The 12,103-nt window shown below is 38.5% G+C and overlaps 2 protein-coding genes across 2 annotated transcripts; one reads left to right on the forward strand and one right to left on the reverse strand.

Moving 5' to 3' along the window:
• Positions 1-6,691: 6,691 nt before the first annotated feature.
• On the forward strand, positions 6,692-8,483 carry K444DRAFT_541988 (major facilitator superfamily transporter; the record flags this gene model as incomplete). The annotated part of the gene is made up of 4 exons (XM_024875841.1): positions 6,692-6,944; positions 7,014-7,240; positions 7,295-8,137; positions 8,199-8,483. The coding sequence occupies 4 exons, from the start codon at positions 6,692-6,694 to the stop codon at positions 8,481-8,483; spliced, it is 1,608 nt and encodes a 535-aa protein (XP_024730094.1).
• Positions 8,484-10,016: 1,533 nt separating this feature from the next.
• K444DRAFT_656103 (pisatin demethylase) lies at positions 10,017-11,736 on the reverse strand (the record flags this gene model as incomplete). Its single annotated transcript, XM_024886059.1, has 4 exons — positions 10,017-10,299; positions 10,365-11,004; positions 11,093-11,454; positions 11,506-11,736. The coding sequence occupies 4 exons, from the start codon at positions 11,734-11,736 to the stop codon at positions 10,177-10,179; spliced, it is 1,356 nt and encodes a 451-aa protein (XP_024730095.1). The 3' UTR covers positions 10,017-10,176.
• Positions 11,737-12,103: the final 367 nt, after the last annotated feature.

Consider the following 12,103-nt stretch of genomic DNA (forward strand, 5'->3'; position numbering starts at 1 on the left):
TACTTTCAGATTTATAATAAGCTCTTTTATTTCTAAGGCCTGCTATAGCCTACTCTATATATCGAATCTTTCTTTATATAGCTTTTCTTCTATAACCTACTCTTTATAACTAATATCCGGGCTACTAACTTCTCTTACTTAGATTATATAATTCTTTTATAGCTTATAAATATATTTACGAACTATAATCCGTTTATTATAATCTATAAGATAGCTTGCAAGTATCTTATAAGCTAGTAAACTAATTTCCGGATCTTATTTAACCTATAAATATATTTAATTCTCAAATTAAATACGGATTATTATTATAAGAACCTTTTTATAAATAATAAGATTACTATTCTAATTTCGGACAAGTATATAAATGCGAGCTATTATAATCTAATACTAATAGTTTATAAGACAGGCTATAAGTATTTATAGATATATATAATATATATATTATTTTATTATATCTTATTTTTCCTATATAGTAATCCGGGCTAGTACTACGAATTATAATTATAGAACTATACCGGAACTTACTAGTAAATATAGCTCGAATAATAGGCCTTTTACTAGTACTATTTCTATATTTATCTAGCCTTTTCCTTATTCTTTTATACTAGTTACTTTTTCTAGTAATATATTATTAATATATATATTACTTATAAAATTACCTTACTTAACTAGCTTTATTTATACTAGTAGAATATCTATATAAATATTTATATAAGATTTATAAATATTCTAATTTATAAGAATATTTATATAAATAATATTAGTTATTATTTTATTATTTTATCTAGCTTTATAGGTAATAATTACTTTATATAGTAGCTCTTTTAAGACTTAATAGCTATTATATAATACTTTAGTAAGCCAAGCTTTTTTATTACCTTTATAGCTAACTTATACTAGCCTGAGATTATAAATTATCTTTTAAATAGGTAATAAATAATTAACTATCCGGATCTTCTTTACCGGATCTTTATTCTAAAAATAAGAGAGCTCTTTATAAATCTTAAGAACTATATTTTCGAATAATATATAGGCCATATCTATATAATTAAGTACTAGAAGTATAGCCTTTTATATATATATCTATTCTTATTTCTTAGGAGAAATACCGTTTTCTTAATTCCTGATTTAGTTAATGAGATAGTTTATACCGAGCTCTTAGACTTATTATAGGATCCTATAAGTAAACTTATAGCTATAATTACTAGTCAGATATTTTATAGGTTATATAGCCTTAATAATAATTAGAAAGCCCTGTATATAGTCTATAATATATCTATAATCCCGCTTATATATTAGAAGAGGTTTTCTAAGATATTTATAGCTATAATAATTATTTATAATAATAGATATCCCGAATACTAGTATTAGAATAATAGTTATATATTTATAATCTATAAATCAGGCTTTCTAGACTAGGAAATTGTCTGTAATAACTACTAGATTATTTCATATAACCTATATTTCTTCTAGAAGTTCCGCTTATATATTAATATTAAGGTTTATATATCTATATAAATATATTTATAAAGAAATAAACTATATAATTATAGCTATTTCGGGAATAAATAATAAGATTATCTAGTATCTCTAGGCTTAATATATAAGCCCTATAGAGGCTTTCTAATACCTATTTAAATACCTAATATATTTGGAGTTTTCTCTAGTTTAATATCTTATAATTCATTTTCCTAGATAATATATAATCTGTTTTATAGCTAATTTCTTATTCAAATAAGTTATAAACCGGGCTACAAATATCCGTTTAATTTTAATAGCCTTTTTTAAGTATAATATAATATATAAGAACAGCTACTAGTATTTCTATTATAAGTTCCTATAGTATTTTATATAGGTTACTAAGATCCGGATATAGAAATCCTATAAATAAAAGTATAATATTAGCTATATTTATTATTATAGCCTGGTTTTAAGTAAGTAGTTCTATTTATAGCTCTTACTAATAGTTATATATAGTTCGTAGTCTTTTAATAAGCTCTATTTAGTTAAGAATATCTATTATTCTATATATTATATTACTTATATTACTTATAGCTTAGTAAAAAATAATTAGAAATAGTTCTAATATTTAAATAAGGCTATCTAATTAATAACCGGCTATGGTTTATAGATATTCTTTCTTATAAATATTTACTAGTAGCTAATTACAAATATATAAGTAATCTAGAACTAGTATAAGAAATATTTCTATAATAACTTGGCCTATAAGCTCGCCTATAATTCGTTAATTAACTTCCTATTACCCTTAGTTAATCCTTATTATAATTATAGCCTCTTTTTATTTAGTCTTGGCCTTATAGATCTTTAGTAAATACTTACGAATATTGCCTTACCTGAGAATACCTTTAACTAGACTATAAGCTATTATATAGCTAATCTATAAGTTAATTATATTTATAAGACATTACTAGTAACTATAATATAAGCCTAGCTAAATATAACTAGTACTCTTGCTTTTAGATAATTATAGTTATAATTATAAATAATTTATAAATGGCTTACTTCTATTTATAGAACCCGAGCGGAACTAGTAAGATATTTCTCTATAAGACTCTTTACTATTATTATTATAACTAAAGTAAGGTTATTCTATATATAGTATTAATAGGTATTATAGCTTTTTTTCTCCCGAATAAATATATATCTTACTTCTAGTTCCGGATTCTACTCGAGCTTAATAAGTTATTTATAAGTATAATTACTAAGATAAGCCGGTTCGGGGCATTCTTGTAATCTATAGATCTAATTATCTGGGACAAGATACCTATATAATACAAGTACTACTTTAAGGTAATATACCGGCTAATAATTAATTTATAGTCGGTTACGAATAATATTCTCTTTAGAGAAATACCTGTAATTCTCGGAAAGAACTTTACCCAGATCTTACTAGTAGTCTTATATAATTTATAGGCTAATATAGTACGGGCCTGTCTATAGTAAATATAAATCTGGCTATAGCTCTATTAGTTATTATTACGGATTAATATACGGGTCTGTAATAACCTGTTCGAGTAGGATTTTATAGACTAAATTAGTAGTCTTCTATATAACTTGTTTCTAAACGGGCAGATTATATTTTTGCCTTTTATCCTATATACCGGGTTAGTTATAGACCTAATTAATTATATTTACCTATAAAAGTAACTTTTATAGGCCCCGTATAATTACCGGGCCTTTAGTAAATAAGTAATTCTATTAATTCTAAATAATATAGTTTATAAGCTTAACTAAATAATTCTAGATATATTTCCTAGTTAGAAATAAATATATTTTATAGTAAATTTGGCTAATATAAATAAGGCAGATCCTGAGATTACTAAATTACTTCCAGAGGTTTTATAAAGTATCTATTTACCGGATCTACTTTTTTCTAAGCTATAATTCAAGATTAATATACCTGTAATATTCTTGCGAAATCTCTATTTATAGAAAGGGCTTTATAACGGGTTACAAATATTGATTTATAGCTTTGGGAGGTTCTCGATTCGGGTATAGCTATTAGATAGTAATTTTAATAACTAATTACGGATAATTCTACGGATTAAGCTCTAGTTAATAGATTAGTAACTATCTTTTATACTTTCCCGTAAGCAGTTTCTACTTGCTTTATTCTTTATAATAACTATTAATAAGTTATAAGGCCAATTATTTAAGGTAATAAGAGTGGATTTATAATTACCGGTCTTTTCTTATAGCCAGTTCTATATAGTAGCCTTATAGGTAATCTTATAGGCAGGGCTTTATATTCTTTTACTCTCTAATATAAATTATACGAGTAATATAGTATATCCAGAAATATTACAAGGTTTTACTTAGCTTTTGACTTACTTATAGGCTATTTTTCTTCTTATACCGTCCGTAAAGAGTCTATAAAGAGTTCGTATCTAATTTATATACTTAGCTAAAAGCCTTTATTATATTTCAATTCTACTCGGGACAAGTTTAGGGCAAATTATTACTAGCCCCGGAGCTTGTATAGGACCGCTAGTAATAATTTTAGTAAAGCGGCCCTAAACTCGTAAGAGTACTATTAAGATAATATCTTGCTTAAAAAGCTGAGGGTTATTTAAAGGCGAATTAGAAGAAGTAGAAAGAGAAGAAGAAAAGAAGGAAAAGAAAGATTTCGAGGACGGAAATCTGTTTTTTATAGAAAAAGTTAGTATTTAAATAGCCTTATATAAGCTCTAGTTTAAATTATATGCTATTACTTAATGGGTATCTTATTTATTAATTAATAATTAAATGAATACCGATTTACTATATTTACTTGACTACTCTTGAGTTACTCTAGAGTAGTACTCTGCTCTACTCTACTCAAGTACTATATTACGCTACTCAAACTCTACTCTACTCTACTCAAGACTACTCTAGAGTAGCTTGAGTAGCTTGAGTAGTTTTTGCCCACACTGGACGTGAATAGAACACGACGTCAGACGGGTCATTGGTAGGTTTGTCGATATACCGCTTCCTCCACGGACTTGGCCATAGATGCCATTGAAAAGGAGACACACTGGTAGCAAACGACGAAATCGAATAAGATCGTCTCGATATGGCACACCACGTGTTTAAGCTAGTGCTCAACAACTGACTCATGGCTACAGCACTGTCAGATAGTGGCCTAAAGATCCTCGATGTTAGGTGCGGAACTGGCATATGGGCGATTGATATGGTCGATGACTATCATAAGGGTGGACAGGTCTCCTATTCAGTCCCCCTGGGTACGTCGTAATATCGAATCCGAGATCGATGACGTGACAAATATATGGCTGCATCCAGACGGCTCTTTCGATTTTGTCCACATCCGGCAGATGGCGGGCATAATTCCGACTGGCCGAACCCACTCCAAGAAGCATTCCGAGTCCTCGAACCAGGTGGTCGTATCGAAGTCTCAGATGTTCGCATGGAATTCGAATGCCCGGATGGTGGTGACTCTGCCGCTCTAAAGTGGAAGCGCCACTCTCACAGCGTGGTGGTTCAAGCGAGATTTTATTCCGTCGCCGAAGATTGGGGGTTGGCTTAGGGATGTCAGATTTCATCTCAACGACCCAACGATCAGATTGTGCCAATTGGCGTGTGGCCTAAAGATGCTAAGCCCAAAGAGATAGGGGCTTTGTGGCTGAGTCAAATGCTAGAAGGTGGAATGGAGAACTATTCAATAGCAATGTTCACGAAGTCTGGATGGCACCTGATCGAGGTTCATGCACTGATGGGAAAGGTTCGAAGAGAGTTCCTGAATCCGGGGATTCATGCTTTCATTAGAACGTATGTCCTTTCTCGTTACCCTTTGCCGAATTTACTAATTTTCCAAAGGGCTAGGCAATAGGGTTGCTGGGTTGTATCGTTACCCGTAATAACGTAAAAAGGTTCCACCATTACGTACCGTAATGAGCTTTTATCGCTACAGCACGTGCTTTTTCTTAGGGGGGATTTTCGGGCTTTTCAGGGCTTTTAGAGGCCCTTTCTGAGATATTTTAGGCTTTCAAGGGCCTAAAATCAGGGCTTGCCGAGCTTATCTCGGCTAATTTAAGGGTCAAGAGCGAAGCAAGAGACTATACTATATTAGGAGATTCTTATTACTTTTCAGGCTTAGCTCGCCTTAACCCCCTTACCTAATGAGGCTAGGGTATTACATGACTGCGGCGAGTACAAGTAGTGGAGGGTCTTTGAGGTCTTTGCAGTGGCGGCAATGGGCGAATTGCGTGGGTTGTCCAGGTTTTTTTTTCCAGGGCTCCTTTTCAAAGGCTTCGTGAACCCAATTATGTTTAAGAGCATACTGAACGTTATTACCTCCCATTTTGTCGATTATTTTGGTATTGATGGTTAATAATTAGGAGAGATGGAGAATTCAAGAGAGAGATTTTTTACTGCCGCTTGCTTACCGCTCGCCGGATTAGGCTAGTACGTCACATGACTGTAATGTAAGGTGTAAAATGCTTTTATCGTTACATTATGGTGGTAATAATAATATACTTTTCTTTTACAATAAAGTAGCAACCCTACTAGGCAAGCTAATGCCGTTGTCTAGATGGTTTTGCAGGCTCCAAGCCGAAAGACATGTGAACTCGGCTTAAATGAAAGGTTTACTTCATAGCTATAATATAAATTATGTTACTACTAGAGATATCTTACGATTTTAAATTACTAAACTAAAATTTAACCGTATGCGGGGATTGTGTCGTACCGAAAGTCACAATGAGCAGATGCAACCTCTCGGACAGGAGGTCGACTAAGGGGAAATTCGCGCACGGAACTTCTCGGCCCGTTGTGGTGGTTGTTTTGCATTCGGTTCCTGCGTCCTGAAACTGTCACAAACCTTAATCCCTCGAACGGCGACAGGAAGTGTGCCAAGTGAAACTCTAACAATAAACTCTACCAATTGACAGAAGTCTAACTGGTCACAGTGACCAGTCAGTCGTCTCAACGGTCCATGCGTCTCATGGGGATCCTAGTGCAATGCCAGCATTTCAAGACTCCGGGGAAGCTGATGCCAGCAGCTCCATTCATAGCCTGAGGCATCTTTCGATTTACCCCTCGTATCCTGTCCCGCCCGGTAAGTTTTAGATATGAATGCAAGATATATAATTCATGATTCCCCACCGCGCGACTCCACTTTGTAGCCGAAAATCATTAATAACTATTGTTTGGACGAACCTCGCATACAACAAAGATGACAGCTTCCATTCTGCTAAAGCATGCGTCCACTGACCTGTCGGGAAGCGTTTTTCTCATCGATGGTGCCGGGAAAATTTTAAGCCTACCAATACCCTCTCGCTCTACTCGAGACCCACTGAATTGGAGCACTCGGAAAAGAGGATTTGCTATCTTCAGTTTGATCTTCTTTGCGACCGTTGGTCTCACACAGTTACTTGGTCTGAGTCTGGTATATACCAGCATTGCAAGAGAATATTCAACCGCCGTATGTCCCTCAACTGTGACTGAGAGCTTTGTATTCGATTTGCTGACATAGCGCGCATGGCCTTAGGACGTAGCTCCCTTTCGTCTAGAATGGTATATGACAGCACCGTCATTGGCGATGGGTCTCGGAGGTTTCTTATGGGTTCCTCTCTCCCTCGCCATTGGTCGTAGACCCGTTTTCTTGCTCACATCCTCGATTTTGGCGGTGGCAACAATATGGGCATCATTCACAACAAGCTTTCAGCAGATATTGGCCGCAGTATGTTTACAAGGACTGGCAGTGTCTTTGAGGTTTAGTAGCGTAAGTTTCATCCCACAACCTGGATTGACTTGAAAAATTCTAACAGCACTAAAGATGCTTCTGATGATCATCGATTTAACCTTCATCTATCAACGCCCTCAAGCTATCGCCATGGTCTGGTCTCTCGTCACGATCTTCCCCCTTGCCTTTCAAGTTGGAATTCCCGCCATTATCCAAGTCGAATGGAGAACGTTTTATCGCATGATGATTGTCCCATGTGGCGCTGCGTTTCTCCTCGCCTTCTTCTGCTACCCAGAAACATATTTCTACAGACCAGCCATCGCTTTCAATGGACACGTCCTCGTGCAAAGCGCTACAGAGAAGATCCAGATATATGAGGGCTGGGAAGAAGTCCCAGGGGGTAAACCATTACCCAACCAACCCTTCCAATCTCGATGGAGGAGATGGATGAGCGAATACAACTTTCTAACGAAAATGCCTGGAGGGTGGAGGAATATGGGCGTTTGCTACATTCAAATCGTCATGGCTCTGACTAATCCGCTTATCGTCTGGGTTGCATTGCTGAATCTACTCATCTTCGGTGGAACCATTGTCATCTTAACAACCTACGCAAGTCTTCTAGTACATCCACCGTACGCTTTCTCGCTCCTACACGCGTCACTCAGCAACCTCGCTATCGTCATTGGTGCCCTTCTCGCGTGGCCAGCTGCGGGAATCATGACCACTCAGCTTTGTCACCGCCTCGTCATGCGCAATGGAGGAGTTCGGGACGCGGAGCACTACCTCCCAGCCTTCATCCTGCCGATTTTGTCCGCCCCGGCAAGTCTAGTTATCTATGGGTTCGCAGGAGAACGGGGGTGGCACTGGTTTTGGATCTTCTTCTCTATGGGCTTGAATTCCTTTGCGTGTGTTACATTGTTCACTGTCACTACTCTCGTAAGTAAACTCCTCTGGGTCTCGCTTTTGAAGTAACTGGGACTGATTCGCACACTTTTAGTGGGTCACAGAAGCCTTTCCCCGTTGGGCAGCTCCCGCAATGGTCATTGTTGGCAGTGGAAGCTACGCAGCCAGTTTCGCTTTAAGTTTTGTCATGACGCCACGGCTAGAGTCGCAGGGCTTTGCCAGAACAATGTGCCTCATTGGGATCCTGATCTTCGGCGTTGGATCGTTTGCATTCCCAGTGGCGATGTGGGGACGGAGATACAGATATTACGTCTATGGAAAGTGGGCATTGCATGAAGGCGGCTCGCTGCGGCCGCAGGTTAGAGATATGGAGGTATGAGGATGCTTCCTGAAGTTATGTATACGCATACAGTTTTTGTCTGGGTCGGCAGATTGTTTGGCAAGGTGTAAAAACGTCTAAAGAATGATGTTTGATTCCTTTTCACTCGAAATCTTATTATGATAGGTTATTTAAGCTCGGCATAATGCCTGTGGATAAATAGTAGTCTATATTTATTCTTTGCACAGAGTTACTTATAATATTTGGGCCTTTATTAAAGCCGATTTAACAAATCTTAACACGAGTCTTGCAATTGGTGAGTGTTGTTGAGATGGCAAAGCAAAAGGTCGCATACAACGTCTCTCAGACGACTATCCATTTTACAGTAAGAATTGAACGTTTTGACTATGCATCAAACTAAAAGCACATTGAAACGAACGAGTGCGATGTAATTGATCCCAGGCATGAGTTTTGGCGTGCAACCAATTCCGATCAGCACTCCTGCAAGGACCCGAGGAACCGAGGTAATATGAGGTGAGTGTGTCCACCCAAACCACTGCAAGGTCGTCAGTATTCTTGACCTCATTGGGCTCCTCGAGACAGGTAACAAATAGACCAATTGGAGAGACTTATGCGCCAAACATCATCCGAGGCGGTCGCGCTTCGGGAGGAGCGCGTGCCATCTCCCAAATGTATCACGAAAAGCCTCCATAAATGCGAATGGCTATTGTGACACCGGCAATAGCAAAGCCCCCAAGCAAGGAAAGAAAAGGCAAAGCGTTGATACTGCCGGTTCAATCGCGCTCTTCTCGAAAGGAGTTCGTGTAGGCTTCTAACGACAGGTAGAGAACTGAATATACAAGTGAGAGGTAAAGTGCACTAAAGGATAATCTTTTGGACAAGCTTTTTCAAGGGGCGGAAGAGGTATGTGTTCAGGGTAGAGCTAAAATTGAGCCACTTCTAGTCTAATTGAGAGTAGACTACCCCCTACCGTCTCAAGATATGTCCACTGGTAAATTTCCGCTCGTTGTTTATATAATATATATATACACCGATGTAGCTTATGGCAATTTCTACTTAGGAGCTTAACCTTTCCATCACTCAGCTTCATTATCCACCACGCCCTGCAAAGTCTTTTAAAGGTTTAAAACAGACACTATTATAACCTCGAAAAAAACTATTGTTCTGACTAGTTAGCAAAACAGCTTATCTCTATACCTTTCAAATCAAAGCATACTCATTTATGTCTTAATATAATCTATTCAATGCTCCATACTAAAGCCAAAGGGGAGTTAACTCAGGCATAAGCTACACACTATCACCTAGTGTCGGAGTTATAGACGAGCTCGGTGTAAGTTTGGGGAGGGTGCATGCTGCTGGCGATATCTTACTTAGGGGACTCGGCGGAGTTGTCCCGCCTCCTAGACCTTCATGTCGCGGGAGATTCGAGAAACAGTGAATTAATATTCTCCTGGGAGAAGACACCCGGAGGCCATATTAATATTTCAGAGAGAAGATAGTTCGCATTAAGTTTCAGAATCGGATACAGCGACTATTGACACAGGTGGGGGGAAATACTTCGTAGTACTTATTGAAGATATGTATTCGATAGAACAGGGAGGAAAAATTAGTTATTCTCCAATAAGAAGCCACTGTTCGCTCGTGGGGTTCTTTTAGCCCGAGTATAGAAAACCCGCGATTATGTACAAAAACTAGGCGAGTGCGCTCTGAATGTCACCCCGAAATTCTCGCTTCAAGTGAATAACTTCCGCTCTGTAACCCTCACCCACAACCCGCTCTGTATCCATATGCCTACATTTTCGCTCTTCCATGGCCTTGAAGGATTCACAATTTCGAAATTAAAATTCCGGAACAACTGCACTTTTCATTAGCTCTATTCTCTTTCAAGTATCCAATACTATTCCTCAATTCTTCCCTTACCTCAAAAATCGCCTTATGTAACTCTGAAAGTGCCACCTGTCTCCCGAGGCAGTAATATTTCCCATACCCAAAATTCAAGTCCACAACCTTACGCATTCTTTCCAGTCTCTCCTGATTTCCCTCATCCAGCCATCTCTCCGGCCTATACAACTCCGCATCCTCTCCAAATACAGCTTTATTCCTGTGGATTCCCCAACTCGCCCACCCAATGTTGGTTCCCCCGGGAATAAACACCCTCTCACCATCGATATCAAACTCATCCCCTTTAGGAGGGCTAAATTTACTCATCATTCCGGTTACAGGGGGCCAAACCCTGAGCCCCTCCTTGATAACAGCCTGGAGGTATGCCAGGTGGCGCCATTCCTTATCCCTGATTACAGGGCTTGAAATCTTGCCATTGGTCTCAACGGCTATGTCGATTTCCGCTTGTAGGGTAGCATAGATGCGGGGATTAGTGATGATGAACAAAAATGTTGCCCGGAGCCCGGTTGCAGTCGTTTCACCACCTGCGAGGATCTGCATCACGGACTCGGCGACTAAATCGGACTCTGTGAGGCCGTGAGCGATGAATGATGAGAGCATGTCTTGATGGTCGATATTATTGATGTCGTAGCGTTCGGAGACTAATTTTCTGGCCATTCTAAGATTTATATTCTGTTAGAGGGATAGTTATAGGACCAACGCATGATTTTGAGACAAGGGTATAAAGAAAGACGGCTTATTGTTACCCAATCAATTTTCCTATCCCGATCTCGTTCGTATCGCTAGGGAACAGAGCTTTGCTAATCCATTCCGTTTGGAACAAGGTTCTCAAAGCTGGAATAGCAGTCATTCTGAGCCCTATTGGGACCATTGCTTCCGTTGACCGGATGTAATCATGCATATCCTTGTCGTTCTTCAGATTTCCAAATGGCTTGGCAAACGCGAGATCGGTAATGACATCCATTGTAAAGAATCCGATCTTCCGAGCCATGTCCACTGGTTTAAAAGAGTCTGCAGTTGAGATATATTTACGTCGAAGCAAGTCCACAAGACTGCACACGTGGGTGTCGATGGTTGGCTCAAGAGACGGATTAGTTTTACCAGAGAACTAACTGCGATAAGTGAAATGCACGGAAGAAGAGACGTATTGGTTTCTTACCCCATCGGCCATCTGTGCCCTTCGACGAGCATGTTTCTCCTCGTCCTGTTGGCTAAAGATATTGTCCTGGCCCGGTGGTATTCTGCTGCCCGCATACCAATCCGCCTTCGAGTAGAGAGATCTTGCAGCACTCATTCTCATGACCAAATCAGGCGAACTAGTGACCAAGGTATTTGGTCCAACTCGGGCAATGGGGCCAGTCGTGAATGTTAGCGCTTGTCGGCCAAGCATGAGTTGCTCGATGCATACCGTAACGCGCGCAGACTTCCGCAAGAACTCCGCACTGATTAATACCAAAAACGGCTTTCGCAAACCAGAGGTCTGTCCATCGTGCTAAAAACGGACCGTTGAAAGCCCGCAATCGATGATATTCGCTGTACAACTTTGCAATATATGCCGTCACCAATGCTGCGATAAGATACCATCGGAGCTCTACCGCCAAATCGATGCCGGTGTCAACTATCGACATCTCAGGGTTTCGATGAAGCTATCCAGAATGGAGAAAACCGATGCGAAACACCATTGCAAGCAGGTACTGATGCTGCCACTTTCAATTCATGTAACAAAAACGAAATAATAACTACTGCTTTTGTTTGGT

This window comes from Hyaloscypha bicolor (genome assembly GCF_002865645.1).
Source record: "Hyaloscypha bicolor E unplaced genomic scaffold K444scaffold_162, whole genome shotgun sequence".
Taxonomy (NCBI): Eukaryota; Fungi; Ascomycota; class Leotiomycetes; order Helotiales; family Hyaloscyphaceae; genus Hyaloscypha; species Hyaloscypha bicolor.